This window comes from Bidens hawaiensis, unplaced genomic scaffold, assembly GCF_021521415.1.
Source record: "Bidens hawaiensis isolate Kalapana, Puna unplaced genomic scaffold, B.hawaiensis_p1.1 tig00048818_1, whole genome shotgun sequence".
Classification (NCBI taxonomy): Eukaryota; Viridiplantae; Streptophyta; class Magnoliopsida; order Asterales; family Asteraceae; genus Bidens; species Bidens hawaiensis.
This window is the reverse complement of record NW_027506090.1, coordinates 1-20,687: the sequence shown is the minus strand read 5'-3', so window position 1 is coordinate 20,687 and position 20,687 is coordinate 1. Positions and strand designations below refer to the sequence as shown.

Genomic DNA, 20,687 nt, shown 5'->3' with positions numbered 1-20,687 from the left:
ACTAATAGGATATTTAACGAAATTGTATATACATTCATTCATCTATAATATTTCTGTAACTTATTTATTGGGATTTTCAAATATAACATAATTTATTAGTTCGATAAAATAGATAATCGCTCACATGAAATCTACGTGACATTCTATGTGAAGATCTTAGAATAATGTCACGTGAAAAAATCATCTTTCTTTAATAGTATAATTAGATTATGTTAGATGCTTATGTGTTTTAATATTAAATAAATATGTTTGTAGTATTTATTTTATTTTCTCATATTTATAAAAGTACAAGTACAAGAAATATTAAAATATACACATTATTATCGACGACGAATCATGAATCATGTATGTCGGTAATATACGATGATGAAAAAAAACACATACCAAAAAAAAAAAGAAGGAATGGCAAATAAATATGGTGTTGCATGGCGGTAAACCTACGATAGATAGCCTAAACGGGAAAGAATGAGATTTTTTCCGACGAATGATTGAGAGACCACTGATGTCCGAAAGTCCAAATATTGTTGTTGCTTGTTTAAACAAATTTTTTATTGGCACTTGTCGTCGGTAATCCTTCATATAACTTAGAGTTAAGACTAATAAGATTCACGACAGGCTCTTTCAGTTATCCATAGGATAGATGAATATATCATCCATAATCAACCTAATCTTAAAGATAAGATTTCAAATAAAACTCTCTTCTAACCTTTTCAGCTTGCCACTAGAAAGACACCCCATATATATGTCATGAATATGATTTTCTTTCTAGCTTAATGCATATATCAATGCATACGGTGCATACGCATTTTTAGTACAGTATATGCATTACCGCGTGCATTGTATTATGTGTTACTATATATATTATGTAGTCTAGACTTTGCTTCATATGCTATTCTCTTAAATTATATTGTGTTATGTTTTGATACATGTGTATATTTTCTTTCTCTACTTTTCGGTGTTCATCATGTTATTTTTATCGTTTGATTTGGTATGTGTAGAATGTCCACATCCGGCATGTTGTGCCGAGCTGATAATGTAGTAAGTAAAAAAAAAAAAATCTATTAATGCCCAAATACAACAAGTTAACATATTTAAAAAATTAAAAAGAGCGCGTTGCGGTGGCGCACTAACACGAATTTTGTTGCTGTAGTTTTTCAACACCGAAACTATACATAAAAATAGAGTCAACAACAAAACTCGTGGCGAAAAAAAAAAAAGTTGCGCATTACGGCTACGAACCCACATGAATTCAGTTGGAGTTAAATGTGATGGCATTATAAAAAAAAAATAGAAAAACGTGTTGCGAGGGTGACCCAACGCGAACTCAAGCCCAAATACAACAAACTAACATATATAAAACAAAAAACAAACAAGAAAAAAAAACGTGATCAACCAAAAATAGTAATAATAACCGCGAACCAACATAAATTCGGCTGGTATCGGCAGTGTAATAATAATAATAATAGGGGAAAGTGAATACAGTGCTGTTAGCCGTCTAAGCTTACACGCGAAACCCATCAAAACTATGTAGTTTTGATAAAAATTCCCTAAAATCAATTAAACAACTTCATAAATTGCGCCCCTAATTTGCTCGTATTATCCTTCTCTGCTTGTTGACACGCAAGTTCATGAAATCACTTCCTTGTCCGTTCATAGTTGAAATTAATTTTATAGTGACTCTATATTCATTTATCAAAGTTTAGTTTATTTATTTGGGCACTCTTCGCTAATCTCTGTTGACACACAAGTTTAGATTCTACATAGTTAATAGCAACTGTTTATTCAATTGATAATAATTAATTTGATGGTAATCGTTTGGAAAACCTTATGTGCTGTTGAAATTATTAGTTGGAAGACTTGCGTCATACCTTATTCTCCGATTTGGTAGTGGTCTTAGCAAAAGATTCAAGGTTTGTCATTCAATTCAGATTTTGAAGTATTGAACTAAAGTTCTAGATTTGAAATTCAAAATCAAATTAATTTCCTATGCACATAAAAACTTTCTTTTGGATTGAACTTATATATTTGAAATTACAAATTCTTGTGTTTATTTATGTGATCAAACTAAGGATTGAAGAAGATGATGTTTATCAACAAGCAAGTACAGAATCAGGGGAGTAATTTTATGAAGTAGTTAATTAATTGGGTTTAGAAATTTCAATCAAAACTACGTAGTTTTGATAGGCTTTACGTGTAAGCTTAGACGGCTAACAGCACCGTATTCACTTTCCCCATAATAATAATAACAACAACAACAAAAGAAAAAAAATTAAATTAAAATAAAACAAAAAATAAAAAAGGTGGTCACTCAGGTAGGGGCGGACCTATAGCTTGACTAGGGGTGTCGGCCGACCCCTGTGATAAAAACATAATTAGTGTTAAAAAAAATCCTGATCGATCCCTGTAAAATTTTGACACCGACTCCTGTGAAATGCTAAAAAAGAAGGAGAAAAGTTAGAATGGAGAAGAATAAACACTACCGGAAAAAATTCCGGCGAGTCTGAGTTGCAGTGGCCATGGGAACAGAGAAGTGGATATGGGGGAGAGAAGTAGATAAAATTAATGTTTTATTAATTGATTTGTCGTTGTCTGCAAATTTTCTTATTCTTTTCCAATTTATTTATTGTTGTCTAATAAGTCATAAATGATGAATGATTTAAAGTATTTTACTGCATTACCTTTTTTTTAATTTTCTTTTTCTTATCGAATTAACTAGATTTCTTTTACTTTGATTTGTCATTTATTATTTTATCTTTTCATTTTATATAAAAATATTATATATATAAGTTTTTAGCTTTGTCGTTGTGTTTATATAACGAACATATAAAGTTTATTCATATTTTTATCGCATATGTAAATCGGTGCGTTTTTGTACACCGAATTGGGCCCTTGTGGTCTCAATGCGTCTCACGATTGATGCAATTTTGTTTTTTTATTTATAATTTAATTTTGTTTTATGCTTATTTTTATGTGACTTGACCTGACCTGACCCGACCCGAAGATGCCCAAAAAAAAAGGATTCAGCAATAGACAATCGACCTCAAAATTTCCGACCCCCTATGAGAATTTTTTCTGGATCCGCCACTGCACTCAGGTGCCGCCAAACAGACCGATGAGCCATTTGCGACATCAAACCACTATTTTTTTTATCTACTGTGGTAAGATAAAAAAAATGGTATGTTCGATATTTTTATATTCAATCGTACTTCTTTTACTTCATCTCTTCAATTTTGATTCAGTTTCTTATAATAAGATATTTATTTCATTTATTTAATTGTTCTTGTTCAGTTGTTTGATTTTAATTTGTTCTCTATCAATATGTATTACACACTGATCCAACGAACTCACCCTTTTTAGTACTAAAATAAAAGTGTAGCTACATTAACAATTATGTCTTCTATGAAGGATACAAAGATTGTTTTAACTTTTAAGGTACGTTTTCTTTGATCAATATTAAAAAAAATATATATATTTTTATATCATTTATTCTAATTTAAAGGTTGCTAGTTAGTTAACTAACTTATTTATAAACAAACACAAAGACAAATGGATCAAGTAATCTTGATGTTGGGTTTTCTTGGAGTACAAGATTAAGATGTGACCAGTGACTACAACGAGTAGCAGAGCAGAAGTCAAAAGTCGTTGAAGTACAGACTTATCAACCATATTGTATGTACTAGTCATGTCTTTAGAAAATCTATTTGACACCAAGGTCCATGCACATCTTGCTTGCCATTACACGTTAACGTTTTTAAATGTTTTTCTAATTTGTTTCTAGAAGACATTCAGTCACACCTTGGCATCGGTATCCACATGCCTCTGGTTCTTGCTATGACATACGTTTTTAACAATATATTTCTTATTTTGACATTAGAAAATATAGTAAATTAATACATTTGACATCAACAGACATGCATTAAAGTTTCCATCTTTTCCACTCGTATATTTGGGAAATGGAGACTTCTAAGAAATATAAAATATGTACCCAACAGATATTGCTTAGAAATTTTAGGTGAAGAGAGTACCTAACCAATGATATATTGAAGTGAATACTTTTTAAAACACTAATGGTGTCCCATTTATTATCCAAATATTATAACCCCTCCTAATCTATATTATTAATATAAGATTTAATCAACACCATTAGAGTTTAATCACTAGTTAATTAAGAATGATCATGTCCCTTGTTTGCTGTTACATAGACAACTCAATCACAAATTCACACCATCATACACAAGGTTTTTATTTTAAGCAGCTAAGCATGTAGCGATGGATACGCTGCCACGTATACATGGATTGAATATATCATTAAGTTAACTAATATAAATTAGAAATTTCAACCCTGCGGTATTAATCCAGGGAGGCTAGTGTCTAATACAACCTAGGGTCTTAACCAAGATAAACCCGAATTTAAGACACAATTAAGCGGGAATTATTTCTTTTAATATACTCATGCTTCAGGATAGAACATGAACATTGTTACGCTTAATATTATCCTGTTTCTAATAAAAAAACTGAGTCTATTCAACATATTATATAAATATTCATTGATAATTTCACAAAAGAATCCAATTACAATAGAGTTAACAAGCGGGGTAACAAGCTGCGCCGTAATAAATTGAGTTCTATTTGATATAATTTTTAATAACGGTTTGAAAAGATTTCGGTTTTCTTCTCAAATGATATTCTTATGCTATTCTCAAGTAATAAGTTTTATTTAAAGTGACTAGTTTTTCTTTTTTCTTTAAAGACATGCAAGAAATGAAATTTTAAATGGATATTTGACAAGTTATAGCCTAAAAAATTTTGGCATGCCTTAATACTTCACAAGTCAAAAAGACATATCTTATCAATATTTTTTATGGCTGGTATCAAAGTTGCAATTGCAAAGGATCCTATTGCGTGTTTAACTACGTTCTAACTCTTTCAAACGCTCAATGCTTCTATTTGGTAGTACTTGTATAAGAGAGAGATGTGTAATGTAAAAAGCATACTGAACAGCTTCATCCCCTTTATTTAGTAGAAAATATAAGCGTTAGAAAGAAAAGATGAGGCGTAGTAGTTAGGTTATTTGGTTGCATCACCGTTTTTCATGTAATTATTTCATCCCTAACACATCGTGTGTGTATATAGAGTTGTGTAACTATTATTTAGTCTTGATAATTTTTATTTAAATTAGTTATTGAAAAATGGTTTAGGGATATGCGAAATGGGAAGGATATACTATTTCATCCCTAACACATCGTGTGTGTATATAGAGTATATCCTTCCCATTTCGCATATCCCTAAACCATTTTTCAATAACTAATTTAAATAAAAATTATCAAGACTAAATAATAGTTACACAACTCGTATAGTTACTGGTCAATGTCACTTGACACTTATACGACTCATATCATAATGTTCAAACGGTGGAGCTCGGTAGAACATGGAAATGTAGATGTTTGAATTTAATTGAATATAGTAAGTACTCCATCCACATGGTAAATAATACCCATGGCACTCACTCTAGGTTAATTTTTATTTGCTTCAATTGAAATATGAACTTAGACGGCTATATTCATTTTCTAAATATTACAAGTTTTTGCAGGTCAATGCAAGTACAAAAAACTGAAAAATTTATTTTATCAGCTAAAACTTGCAACTGGCATCAGGCGCAGTTGATCAAATATGTGAGATTGTGAAGGCCCAAGTGAATATCAATATCTAACATTTACCTGAAGAGTTTATGGCTATCTTTTCACATGATGGAAGGCACACATACCTCAAGTACCTGCCGAGTCACGAGCTTGAATATGTATAACGAATGCTTATCGTCTTGTTCACAGATATATCAAAAAACATTGTAAAAAAAGGAAATATAATGGCTCAATATACACTTAACAAAGCTTCAAAAGATTCTGTTAACTACTTTCTGATGTATAAGTTTTCCGCTAAGCAGTTCTTAACTGCTTCACTAGCCTTTTGAGGTTCACTTCTTTCTTCTCGCTTGTTCTTCTCCCTAAAAGAAAAAAAGTATATTATAATTTATAAAAGCTCAATCCTTGATCATTTAAATATTCACAATCACAAATTAAAATGAAATACCTCTCAACATATTCTTTTAATAATTATTTTGCTTGAACAAGCTTTGTGAGTAGGTTGCGATAAACATCAAGGTCCCGATCAACACTCTTTTTGTTTATGTTTGTGCTGCACAAAGCTGGAATCCCAATAACAAGTTATAAACATGGTTTTCAGATAACTTTTGTTAAAAATGTGTATTACCTTCTCCAAAATGGTGGGGTCTGTTGCATTTGCCAACTCCAAAAGGCGAAACAAACCAACAGCAAAGAACCGACTGTAACTAAAAACTTCCATTACCCCCTGCTCTCTCTGAAATATCCTCAACTTCTGCTGTTTTTGATGAAAAATCGACCAAAGAACTAGAGTTTTGAGCGCCTGTGCATCAGCACTGCAGTTCATGGAAACTTTTGCTCAGTCTTAATGTAAAAAATCATTCAAATATGAAAGCCCTTCAGTGATGGACCTGTATTGTTGCGGATCCTCGTTTAGTGCCTTAATGTATGCTTGAAATATGGCCTCTCGATCATCTTCACTCGGGTATCCGTCCATAAGTTGATCATAAACGGTATGTCTTTTTGTATTTCATTAAATGTTGCTGCACAATTAGTTCTTGCAGGATCTTGTTGTAGATGCTTGGTATTGGCCGTTTGTAAGCATTCAGAAATTTCAACTTGGTGGCAGATCTGAAGGGAAACAAACCTAAATATCAGTCATTTGTGTAAAATATGTGTTAATGATTGAATATTTTTTGATAAATTATATAATGTTTACAACCAATTTATAGAAAATATACAAGAGGAGCAATAACCATCAATTGAATGTACAGGAGATATTTGTGCAAGTAAATAAGGAAAATTATTGAATAGCATAATTTGTTCCTTGATATTAGTGTAACCGCTTTGACTGTATCAATTGAGATTTATATTCCTTATACGCCCCCGCAAGATGGAGGATCCATCGGATACGCCAATCTTGGACCGATTACGAAGAAATGGTGCTCTCGTTAAAGGTTTGGTGAGCATGTCCGCTAATTGATCTTGAGAGCTAATATGAAGAACCCGTAACTGTCCAGCCGCAATTTGTTCTCTAACAAAGTGATAATCAAGTGCTATATGTTTCATTCGTGAATGGTATACGGGATTGGCGCAAAGATACGTAGCACCAGAGTTGTCACAAAACAGTGTTGGAGGCGTTGTTGAAGTAAAGCCAAGTTCATGCAATAAATTCTTAGTCCAAGTGATTTCCGCTGCAGCGTTTGCTAGAGCTTTATATTCGGCTTCGGTTGAGGAGCGTGAAACCGACTTTTGACGAGTAGACTTCCATGAAATAATATTAGTGCCTAGGTAAAGCATGTAGGCAGTGGTAGACCGACCAGCGTCATGTACACCGCCCCAATCCGAATCTGAGAAGGCCGAGAGATCAAGCGATGAATTTCGGTTTAGAAAAAGGCCATGATGAATGGTACCTTTAAGATAACGGAGGACACGTTTGAGGGCCTGCCAATGTGTTTGGCGTGGGTGGTGCATAAATTGGGAGAGTTTATTAATGGCGAAAGAAATATCCGGGCGAGTGAATGCCAGATATTGAAGTGATCCTACGAGTTTCCGATATGGTGTTACATCGACCGTAGGAGAGGAGTCAGAGGCGGATAAAAGTTCAGTGGCGCTAAGTGGGGGTGGTAACATCTTTTGCTCCATCCATTTTAAACTGATGCAAAATGTCTTGGATGTAGTGATGTTGTGATAGAAAAAGACCCTTTGGTGTGGGAATGACTTCAACACCTAGAAAGTGATGGAGCATACCAAGATCCTTGATAGAGAATTTGCGGCTTAAAGCCTCGATAAAATGCTCAAGGAATTGTGAGTTGTTGCCCGTAAGAACTATATCATCTACATAAACCATGAAATAACAAATGATATCTTGATGTTTGTAGATAAAAAGAGAGGCATCGGATAAGGATTTTTAAAATCCAAAGCGAAGAAGAAAGTTTGCAAGTTCTATATACCAAGCACGTGGTGCTTGTTTTAAGCCGTACAAGGACTTTTTGAGCTTACAAATGTGATTGGGGTATTGTGGATTAACATAGCCTGGTGGCTGAATCATGAAGACATCTTCATGAAGTGTTCCATGAAGGAAGGCGTTATTGACATCCAATTGACGTAGTGGCCAATTTTTGGTAAGTGCAATGGAGAGAATAGTCCGAATGGTGATTGGTTTAGTGACGGGACTAAAGGTATCGAAGTAGTCCTTTCCATGTTGTTGGAGGAACCCTTTCGCTACAAGACGGGCTTTGTATTTTGTAATAGAGCCGTCTGGATTACGTTTAATTCTAAAGACCCATTTGCAACCAATTGGTTTATCGGATGTAGCGGGAACAAGTTCCCATTTTTGGTTTTGAAGTAGCACGTTGAACTCGGAGTCCATAGCAGCACGCCATTGTGGGTCCTTAGATGCTTGGTTGTGAGTTGTAGGTTCAAGTGTGGGTGGAAGAGGGTGGAGAGTAGTGTTGTTAACAGTATGAGAATTGTAATATTTTGGGTTCGGTTTTCTAATTCGTTGAGGCCGAGAGGGAGCAGTAGGGGAAGAAGAAGTGGTTTCGGTTGTGGGAGTGGCGGTCGTGGAGGGTGGTGATTGGCTATCGGTTGGAATGAGATTGGATTCAGGTGTGGATGAAGTTTGGCTTTCGGCTGGAATAGTATTGGAGTCAGATGGGGATGTGGGTGCGGTAGTAGGTGAATTTGATGTGGGGTCGGATGTGTATGGTGAAGAGTTGATTGAAGAGTTGGTGGGTGAAGAAATATGTTGGCTTGAAGTAGATGAGGAAGTAGAAGAGGGATTGATGGGGAAGTGTGAGGTGTTTGGTTGTTGGGAGTGGGTTGATGGGACAGAAGGGTTTATTTGACGTGGGGATTGCATGGAGGTAGAACTAGTTCTAGAAGGAGATGAGGTGTTGTTTGGAGAAGGTGGTTTTCTTTTATAAATAGTAGAAAGGAAGTTGGCAGGAGTGGGTAGAGGACTTTGATCAGTATTTTGAGTGTTGAATGGGAAACTGTGGTCAACAAATTCAACATGGCGGGAGTGATATAGACGATGAGAAGAGGGGTCATAACACTTATAGGCGGATTTTGAGGGTGAGTAACCAAGAAAAATACATTTTGATGAGCGAGGGTGAAGCTTCGATTTAGCATATGGACGGAGCCATGGAAAACACAAACAACCAAAGGGTTTAAGTTTGGTGTAGGTAGGTGTGGATTTGTATAATTGTTCAAAAGGTGACAAGAAATTTAGTATTTTTGTGGGAAGTCGATTTATGAGATAGACCGCGGTTTGAAACGCGTGAGACCAAAACGTGAGTGGTAGATTAGCATGATAAAGGAGAGAAAGCCCGGTTTCAATGATATGTCGATGTCGGCGTTCCACGACTCCGTTTTGTTCCGGAGTGTGTGGAGGGGTAGTAAAATGAGAAATACCATTTTGTTGAAGATAGGAAGTAAGTCCTATGTATTCACCTCCATTATCCGAAAAAAGTGACACTAGTGGTGTACGAAAGAATTTTCAACTAGTGTTTTAAATTGTGGAAACAATATAGAAACGTCCGATTTCTTTTTAATGGGATATAGCCAAGTGTACTTAGAGTAAAAATCGACAAAAAGTACATAATAGGAATATCCATCATTTGAGGTTTGAACCGGTCCCCAAACATCCGTGTAAACAAGTTCAAGCAGTTTAGACACAGTAAAAGAGTTTTCACCAAAGGGTAATTTATGACTTTTATTTAACGAACATGCATCACAATGAAAATAACTAGCGGGCATATTATTGTAAACAGGTCCTAATTTATTTAGTAGGCGCTTTAGAACTTGAATAGATGGGTGTCCAAATTTGTGATGCCACGAAAGGAGAGAGCTAGATGTCTTGGTGCTTAAATTAACTTGCATGGGAGAATGTCGAGGGTTGGGTGTTGCATAGTAGACATCATTGATGTTCACTCCCCGCATTAGGTGCGCCCCCGTGCGAAGATCCTTAACCAAAAAATGAAAAGGAAAGAATTCAACAGAAACGTTGTTAGTTTTGCAAAGCTTAGCAACCGAAATAAGATGATTACGTAGTTTAGGAACGAGTAAGACATTGTGAAGTAGTAAAGAGCGAGATGATGTAGGAATAGAAGAGTGACCAATGTGAGAAATGGGAAGAGTATTACCATTACCGAGAACGATCTCGTCGGGCCCCCCGTATTCGGAGAGGTTGTGCATGAAGGCTTGGTTGGGTGCGGCATGATCAGAGGCACCGGTGTCAAACATTAGTGAGGTTGATGAGCTTGCCATGGATAGTTGACTTGCGGGTTTGAGGATGGCTTGGCAATAGCAATGTTGTTGTTTTGCAAAAACCGAGCAAGTTTCCGGCAATCCTTGGTGTCATGTCCTGGAATTCTACAAAATTGACAAAAGAAATTATGACGGTTAGTAAGATAATTTGTCGGTTGGCCTCCGATTGCATTTGGAGCAGCAGTGGATCGCGACCCAAATTGATTTGCCCGATTTGAAAAACGGCCTGGTCCGGTGTGAGGCCCAGAGGTGTTGGACCGATTTGGGTGGTATCAGACAGCATTTGTGTTGTTGTGACGATACGTGCTGTTAACTGTGGTGATTAGGGTTGCCTGTTTAGAGGCTTGTAGCGATCGCTCATGATCTACAAGTTTCTCATAGAAATCAGAGAAAGTGATCGGTGTGTCTCGAATCTTCAAGGCGGCAGAGATTTCTTTGTATTCGTCACCCAGATGGGTGAGTATGTGAACTATGAGATCATCATCATCAATTGGCTTGTGAGCCAAGGCTAATTCATCGGCTATAGCTTTCATCTCGTTGAGGTATTCTGCTACAGGTTTGGTGCCTTTGCTGTTTGTAGCAAGTTTTGATCGAAGGGAGATAGTCCGGGACCGTGAGACACCAGCAAAGCTGTTGGTGAGACGTGTGAAAAGCTGATTAGAGGTCTCAGCAGATGAGACGATTGGTTGAATCGTGTCCGAGCAACTTCCAAGAAGTGCCTCGAGAAGAATTTTGTCTTGGCGAAACCAGAGACGATAGGCTGGATTCGGTTTTCCTTCAAGTGTTTTGGTGGTGGTTCGGTTCGACCGTCAACAAATTGTTCGAGTTCAAGACCCATGAGCATGGATAGGACGTGTTTGCGCCATGAGGGAAAGTTGGTTGTAGTTAGTTTGATTGGAAAATGGTTGTGGGTTGAAAGTTCAATAATGGTGGAGGAAGACATAATGTGTCTGTTGTATGGGGAAAAAAAAAAAAGAAGAAGGCAGCAAGGTGGTTTTGGATCGGAAAAAGACTCAGAGGAGTTGAAGAGCTCTGATTACCATGTAAAATATGTGTTAATGATTGAATATTTTTTGATAAATTATATAATGTTTACAACCAATTTATAGAAAATATACAACAGGAGCAATAACCATCAATTGAATGTACAGGAGATATTTGTGCAAGTAAATAAGGAAAATTATTGAATAGCATAATTTGTTCCTTGATATTAGTGTAACCGCTTTGACTGTATCAATTGAGATTTATATTCCTTATAATTTGAACCCTAAACAAAGGGAAAATGACCAAAATGTCCATTTACGGGTCAAAATCACAACATGTTCAGTTGGCCAACCTTTTCCAAAAATGTCCATACTAAATCCAGCGCATCTATGGCTTTTAATCATTAAGTCGATGGGGATTTTAGCCAACTAGATTATGCCACCTATCATATTATCGCCAAATCTGTAGGAGCCAACGGGGTTCCTCCGGTCCCTGTTTCAGGCCGACTGACAGGTGTGTCCCCCTTTCTAACAATTTATATTCTTTTAAAAGCGTCGGATGCCGCTGTGTTTTTTAAAAATGTCAGACGGCGGGATTTCATTGTCGACTTGCTCAGATGTAACATGTAAATTTCATATTAGGTGACAGGATACTTCAATTGGTTTATGAGTTTCTCAAAACAAAAATTCATAATGTACAAATATCAACAATAATTAATCTGTCATGAAGATGATAACTCTTTTGGTGTGTTGTTGGTTGGTAGTATGTGGTTTGGCATAGAAATTTAGGTTTAGCTTTAAAGTGTACGCCTTTATTGGATCGTTGTTGTTGCAGTGCAGTTTTCCATAACAAGAAACACTTAAAAAAAAAACTGAAATTAAAAACAATTTTAATAAATTCGGAAGTTGCCAAAAATGTAGACTTTTATAGTCAACAGATTTTCCTACTATTTTGTGGCAAGAAATTGACTATTTTAATATGATTGTAGATATATTGACAGTTTTACAAGGACAATGGATAAGTATACTTCAATTTGTGATGTTAAATTACAATACATTTACAAATAGGAAATGAATTGAAACTAAGTCACCAATATTCATATCGTACTACTTTTTAAAATGACGGAACATGTGGCAGTGAGTTGAAGTTAACTAACATAGTTATGGAATGCAAGATTTATCATTAATTTAGAGATTTTTTTTTATACGATTTAGAGTAACTCGTGAGCGGCATAATTCATTTGCATCCCTAGTGGTTTTTTGCATTTTGTTTATTTTTCGTTTATAGTCGTTTTAGAGTTTTGAATCTAGTATTTGTTTAAGCTTTTAGTATAGGTGTTCTAATCATATTAATTAATTACATAATTTGGCATGTAATTTGGCTCTGGATTTTAATTTGTGGTGGAATTTGATTATATTTTGTTAGCTGGGCGCAATTGTGATATGTCGACAAACAGTTGGATTCAAGTCTTATAGTAAGCAAGTGCAGATAACATATATGAAGTAGTAGAACTATACAAGTAACATAGTTAAAGGATAAAAAGAGTATGCGTAACGAAAAGTGGATGGAATGAAAACATACCTGCTTTTGTGGTGTTGGAACCTATGACTGGAAGCTTTGGTCAAAGTTATTATAGGAGAAACGTTGTAATGGCTCATCGTGGCAATTAATAATCTTGAATGGGTGTTCAATAACATTCAATTGATTGGAACATGGTGATGAATTGCACGCTTTTATTACACTTGCTGGCTTTGATTGCACAATGATGTGCGTAGGGAGCATTTTCAATTGATCAACATCTTAAAATCGGCTTTTAAGATAATATTAATGATCTGATGCAATCAAACATGTAATTGTTAGGCCGTATCGAAATGCATATGAATAGAATTCCACATAATTTGATGGTTTGTAGATCTTTTTAAAGAAAGAAAAAAAAAAGAAGATTAGCAACAGCTTCATACTGGCGATCTCAAACATGGACCTCATCTTCTTTTGAATAACTGTCTAAGCAAGAAGTGTTACACCCACAAACTACATTCCAAAGTATTACCTGGCAGAAGAAAATTCAGTTTTAAACAATTAAAACAGAAGAAAATTTGGATTAGAAAACACATGATCAATCACAAAAATGTACCTATAACCATATAATACAAGACTACAAAATCAATTAAGGAGGGAGAAACTTAAGTCTGTCGTTAAAAATAACAAAATTCGTTATGGTAAAAGATGAGATTACATGCAGAGCCTCTTTGGCTATATAATACAAATATGCTACAATTAAGGGAGCAAATCAATTAGTAAATCAAGATAGCAATAACTATGGAAAATAGCCGATATGGAATGTGAGCTGGAGCAAATCAAAGAGTAATATGGGTTGGAGCAAATTGTGTTATCTTTTACTCCCCTTCAAGTTGGAGCGTGGAGATCCTTCATGCCCAACTTGTTGAGAAGTTTGCGGAAGTCTTGTGTGCCCAATGGTTTCGTTAAAACATAGGCTAATTGCATCTTTGTAGATACTCGTACAGGGATATTTTTGTTAGAGTCGACCCGCTCTCTGATGAAGTAGCAATCCATTAATACAAATTTTTTTCGTTCATGGAAAACTGGATTAGTGGCTATGTGGTGACCGGCTTGATTATTATAAAATAATTGAGTAGGTCCAGTAGGTGGCGTTTCGAGTTCACTTAGGAACCATCTCATCCACAAGATTTCACCGACCACGGTTTCCATGGCATGGTATTCGGCTTCGGTCGATGACCGAATACGATAGACTATTTTTTTGATTTCCAAGATATGGTTGCACCTCCGAAAAGAAGTAAGTATCTTGTCCGTGACCGTCTGGTAAATGGGCAACCTAACCGGTCAGAGTCACAATAAACCATAAGATTTGTACCTCCTTCTTTTGGCAGAAGAATTCCTTGACCCGGGGTGGTTTTAAGGTATCGTAAAACACAATTAGCGGCATCCATATGAATTTGCCTTGGATCTCCAACGAATTGACTCAAAACGTTAACAGCGTAAGTGATGTCAGGTCTCGTAGCTTGTAAATAAAGAAGTCTACCAATTAATCTTCGGTATTGATTTCCGTCGTCGACCCGCGGCTCTTCCTCACATTTATCTAACTTCAAGGTTTGTTCCATCGGAAATGGACTTGGATGGCAACCCATCATTCCTGTGTCTTCCAAAATGTTAACGGTGTATTTTCGTTGGCTTAATACCAATCCTTCCTTGGTGCGTGACACTTCAATTCCAAGAAAGAATTTTAGTGGCTCTCAATCCTTGATGCTAAACTTCTTGTCAAGGAGTGTCTTGATTTCTTGGATTTTATGGGAGTTGTTACCAACAATGGCAGCATCATCAACGTAAATGAGTGCGGCTATGAACACATCACTAGTCTTGTATATGAATAGGGAAGGATCGGCCTCGGTTTGTTTGAAATTTATGTCAATCAAGGAAGTGGTAAATTTTTTATACCAATTCCTTGATGCTTGTTTGAGCCCATAAAGTGATTTCTTTAGCTTGCAAATCCGATTGTCATCTTGCTTTCTAAACCCTTGAGGTATCTTCATGTAAACGTCCTCACATAAATCTCTATGTAGGAAGGCGTTGTTGACGTCGAGTTGATGGATGTGCCATCCCTTCTTTACGGCCACAGATAAAAAACTTCGTACAGTGACCAATTTGGCTATGGGTGCAAAGGTTTCGTGAAAGTCAATACCCTCCATTTGTGTGAAACCTTTAGCTACAAGGCAAGCCTTTCCATGTAGCCATTCGGTTTGTACTTTATCTTGTAAACCCATTTTGAGTCTATCACTCGTCTTCCTTCCGGTAACGCTTCAAGCGCCCAAGTTCCATTTTCTTCAAGGGCTTGAATTTTTTTTTCATGGCTTCCCTCCACATCGGATTTTTAATTACCTGATTAAAATGTTTCGGCTCACTATTACTAGTAATGGCCGACAAAAAAGCTTTGTGTTTATTAGTAAATTTATCATAAGAAATATAATGGGCTAAGGGGTGTACCGTCGAGGACTGCTGATTGGAGGTAGATTACTCATGGTCTATAGATGGGGGTAATCGTACTTCGTAGTCATTGAGATGCTTTGGTCGAGATCGGCTTCTTTTTTCTTTTTGAGGTTATAAATTTTCTAGCTTAATAACCTCTTGTTCGGAACTGGTAGTTTGGTTTGATGTATCACATTCTAGCTCAATTGTTTCTTATTGAAACTGGTCCACTTGAGTAGTATGTGGACATTGTGAGATTTGGCTTTGTATGTGAGTGGGGGTCTCTAGGACCAAAACATTTGTTTGGTCAGTTTGGTTAGAATTTTCATGGCCCACTTCATATTCTTGTGAATGGGATCTGAACCACCATTTGTTTCAAGTTCATCCTCTTCATTATTGACAGTAGGGCCAGTGTCTTGGGTGTATGTTTCATAGGCCGTATCCCACCATTTTGGTGGAATGAAAATCTCCTAATCCTCTGTAGGATCAGTAGCAAAAGGGAGCATATTTTCAAAGAATTTCACATCTCTTAATGTTATAGTTTTCTTATTTTTAATGTCATAAACTTTGTACCCTTTTGTACCACGTGGGTACCCTAAAAACCCCTGGTTTCCCCGTTCTTCAAACTTGTCTCGCCTTGTTTCCGTGCTTTTATAATAAGCTAGACAACCAAATACCCTCATATGATCATATTGGGGTTTTGGACCGAATAGAAGCTCATAGGGAGTTTTATTTTCAATTACTTCCGATGGCAAACGGTTTATGATGTATGTGGCAGTAAGAACACACTCTCCCCAAAAACGTGTTGGTAAATTTGCCTCATACCTTAAGGCTCGGGCAATTTCCAAAAGATGTCTATGTTTTCGTTCCACAACACCGTTTTGTTGGGGTGTGTGTGGATAAGTGGTTTCCAAAACAATTCCCTCTTTTGCATAAAATTTTTTTATGTAACTTGATATGAACTCCCCGCCATTATCACATCGAATTCTTTTTATATTTTTCTCAAATTGAGTTTGGACCATTTTGTGAAAATCTACGAGACAAGTACTAGCCTCGTTTTTGTGGTTGAGTAGAAAAACCCATACGGCTCTACTATAGTTGTCTACTATTGTTAAAAAATAGCTTGCTTGTGTGAGGGTAGGCGTGCAGTATTTTCCCCAAATATCACAATGCAACAAGTCAAAACAAGCACTTATTTTAATAATACTAATAGGAAAAGGTAATCCGGCAAACTTAGCCTTAACACAAGAATCACAAACGTCTTTAGTTTTCAAATAAAAACTATTAAGAAAATCAATATAAGCAAGTTTAGAGTTTGAGGCATGGCCTAATCTGTTGTGCCAAGTATCAACCGTTGTCATCATCACTTTTCTTTTGTCTTGAACCATCCGCATCTTGTATAGACCTTTCTTGCAATCACCCACTCCAATCAATGTCCTCGAAGTCAAGCCCTTCCGGACTTATATTGTCTTTCATGTTTGCAGACAAAGGATTTTGATCTTTGGTGGTGGGTGTCATATTACCAAAGATTTTTATAAATTGTTGATACTGCTCGTTGGTTAAGCCCGGAAGTTGACTTGTCACCCCCTCAACATAAGCAGTCCTCGGCTTCTCCTTTTCTTGTTTCCCTTTACCTGGCCATCACTCCGGGTACCCGACAAGCTTAAAACAACCATCCTTGTTATGCCCATCCTTTCCACAGTGATCACAATGTTCCAACCGATTACCCGCACTAATTTTTTGATCGTTTTGAACGATTTTGTTTGGCATGTTCAGGTCTCGCTTCTTTGGCACAAAAGCATGGAACGCAGCGGAATCATTGGCGATGCGCCTAAAACCGGAGACAACCTTTTGTTGTTTGTCATCATACACCATATGATAGGCTGCTCCGAGCGTCGGTGTCGGTTGCATGGCTAATATTTGGGTTCGTATGGTACCACATTCGGTGCCTAAGCCAAGCAAAAACTCATAGAACCTTTCTTTTTGTTTAAAATCGAAAAGCTTTTTTCCAATACCATACGTACTACCAATAAAGGTGCATGTAGGTATCGGGAACACGGATTCAATTTCATCCCAAAGGGATCGAAGTTTTGTGAAGTAAGTGGAAATGGAAGCCCCTTCTTGCTTTGTCTTGGTCAAAGATTGTTTTAATTCGTATGCGCGTGGCGCACTAACTTTCCCGAATCGTTCTTTAAGATCTGCCCAAATATCTTGGGCTGATGCAGCGTACTTCACACTCTTTCTTATTTCTTTCTCCATCACGTTGTGTAGAATAATAACGTCGCACCTCATCCAAGCCATGCAGGTAGGATCGTTTGATTCTGGTTTCTTGATCGTCCTATCAATGAAGCCAACTTTGTTTTTTGCAAACAAAAAATTCAGCATCTCTTGGGACCAGTCATTGTAATAGCCATCGGTTAGGATGTCATTGACGGGTAATTGTTTGGGATAATCTGAAGCATGTATGTAATATGGAGAGGTGTGATCTAAGACCCCTCCATTGTTGTTTGTTTCTTCTTCTTTACCGCTGGTCATGGCGACTAGGGTAAGGAATTATGTCGTTCAAGATTTTTATGAGTAGGATCGATTTTTGTTAGGCTCTGATACCAGAACAAAATTCGTTATGGAAAAAGATGAGATTACATGCAGAGCCAATTTGGCTATATAATACAAATATGCTACAATTAAGGGAGCAAAACAATAAGTAAATCAAGATAGCAATAACTATGGAAAATAGCCGATATGGAATGTGAGCTGGAGCAAATATCAAGGAGCAATACGGGCTAGAGCAAATTGTGTTACCTTTTAAAAAATGGTAGTATATAGAAGACATCTATCTATGAATTAAGGAAAACCATGTGAAGCAAGTGAGGATAACATGTATAAAGTAGTAGAACTATACAAGTAACATAGTTAAAGGATAAAAAGAGTATGCGTAGAGAAAAGGTGATGGAATGAAAAGATACATGTTTTTGTGGTTTTGGAACCTGTGTCTTCAAACTTTGGTCATAGTTATTATAGGAAAAAGTTTGTAAAGGCTTGTCATGGCAGTTAATAATCTTCAGTGGGTATTCAATAACATTCAATTGATTGAAACATGGACATGAATTGCAGGGTTTTATTATACCATAATTAGTAACGGCTGATTGGTTGATTGATGCCTTTAATTGCACAATGATTTGTGTTGGGAGGTTGTTAATAGCATTCAATATATAATTATGGTTGATCAACATCTTAAAATCGTCTTTTAATATAATATTAATGATATGATGGAATCTAACATGTTGAGTAAAGATAACTTTCCTCCTTATGCTCAAGAAGTCAGAAATACCAGGAACATGCCGCTCACCTTACTATCCTCCATTTTCTATCAGGATCGATGTAACTCAACCCTAACTGAATTAACAATTATGCAGTTGAAACTGGATTAGCAATTGCTTTGTCACGGTCAAAGATTGTTTTAATTCGTATGCGCGTGGTGCACTAACTTTCCCGAATCGTTCTTCAAGATCTGCCCAAATATCTTGGGCTGATGCAGCGTACTTCACACTTGTTCTTATTTCTTTCTCCATCGCGGTGTGTAGCCAACCTTTAATAACAACGTCGCATCTCATCCACGCCATGTAGGTAATATCGTTTGATTCTGGTTTCTTAATCGTCCGATCAATGAAGCCGACTTTGTTTTTTGCAAACAAAAAATTCAGCATCTCTTGGGACCAGTCGTTGTAATAGCCATCGGTTAGGATGTCACTGATGTGTAATTGTCTGGGATTATCTGAAGCATGTGTTTAACATGGAGAGGTGTGATCTGAGACCCCTCCATTGTTGTTTGTTTCTTCTTCCTTCCACTAGTCATGGCGACTAGGGTAAGGAATTATGTCGGTCGAGATTTTTATGAGTAGGATCGATTTTTATTAGGCTCTGATACCATAACAAAATTCGTTGTGGTAAAAGATGAGATTACATGCAGATCCTATTTGGCTATATACTACAAATATGCTACAATTAAGGGAGCAAAACAATTAATAAATCAAGTTAGCAATAACTATGGAAAATAGCCGATATGGAATGTGAGCTGGAGCAAATATCAAAGAGTAATCTGGGCTAGAACAAATTGTGTTATCTTTTAAAAAATGGTAGTATACAGAAGACATCTATCTATGAATTAAGGAAAACCATGTGAAGCAAGTGAGGATAACATGTATAAAGTAGTAGAACTATACAAGTAACATAGTTAAAGGATAAAAAGAGTATGCGTCGAGAAAAGGGGATGGAATGAAAAGATACATGCTTTTGTGGTGTTGGAACTTATGTCTGCAAATTTGGTCATAGTTATTATGGGAAAAAGGTTGTAACGGCTTGTCATGGCAGTTAATAATCTTGAATGGGTGTTCAATAACATTCAATTGAAACATGGAGAAGAATTGCAGGGTTTTATTATACCATAATGAATAACAGTTGATTGTTTGATTGCTGCCTTCAATTGAACAATGATGTGTGTTGGGAGGTTGTTAATAGCATTCAAAATATAAGTTATGGTTTATCAACATCTTAAAATCGGCTTTTAATATAATATTAATGATATGATGTAATCTAACATGTTAAGTAAAGATATCTTTCCTCCTTATGCTCAAGAAGTCAGAAACACCAAGAACGTGCCGCTCACCTTACTATCCTCCATTTTCTATCAGGATCGATGTAACTCAACCCTAACTGAATTAACAATTATGCAGTTGAAACTGAATTAGCAATTGCTTTGTCATGGTCAAAGATTGTTCTAATTCGTATGCGCGTGGCGCACTAACTTTCCCGAATCGTTCTTCAAGATCTGCCCAAATATCTTGGGCTGATGCAGCCTACTTCACAATTGTTCTTATTTCTTTCTCCATCGTGGTGTGTAGCCAACCTTTAATCATAACGTTGCGCCTCATCCAAGCCACGTAGGTAGGATCGTTTGATTCTGGTTTTTTGATTGTACCATCAAAGAAGCCGACTTTATTTTTTGCAAACAAAAAGTTCAGCATCTCTTGGGACCAGTCGTTGTAATAGCCATTGGTTAGGATGTCACTAACGTGTAATTGTCTGGGATAATCTGAAGCATGTATGTAATATGGAGTGGTATGATCTAAGACCCCTCCATTGTTGTTTGTTTCTTCTTCTTTACCCCTGGTCATGGTGACTAGGGTAAGGAATTATGTCGGTCGAGGTTTTTGTGAGTAGGATCGATTTTTGTTAGGCTCTGATTCGATAACAAAATTCGTTATGGTAGAATATGAGATTACATGCAGAGCCTATTTGGTTATTATAATA

At 36.4% G+C, this 20,687-nt stretch overlaps 1 protein-coding gene and 1 long non-coding RNA gene across 2 annotated transcripts; both read right to left on the bottom strand.

The window, feature by feature from the left end:
* Positions 1–5,887: 5,887 nt before the first annotated feature.
* On the bottom strand, positions 5,888–6,372 carry LOC143616672 (uncharacterized). The gene is made up of 3 exons (XR_013150700.1): positions 6,268–6,372; positions 6,088–6,202; positions 5,888–6,001 (listed from the first exon to the last, which is right to left on the bottom strand). It is a non-coding gene; the product is annotated as an uncharacterized LOC143616672 (long non-coding RNA).
* A 10,646-nt stretch (positions 6,373–17,018) lies between these two features.
* Positions 17,019–17,912, bottom strand: LOC143616670 (uncharacterized). The gene has a single exon (XM_077089433.1). The coding sequence runs from the start codon at positions 17,910–17,912 to the stop codon at positions 17,019–17,021; it is 894 nt and encodes a 297-aa protein (XP_076945548.1).
* Positions 17,913–20,687: the final 2,775 nt, after the last annotated feature.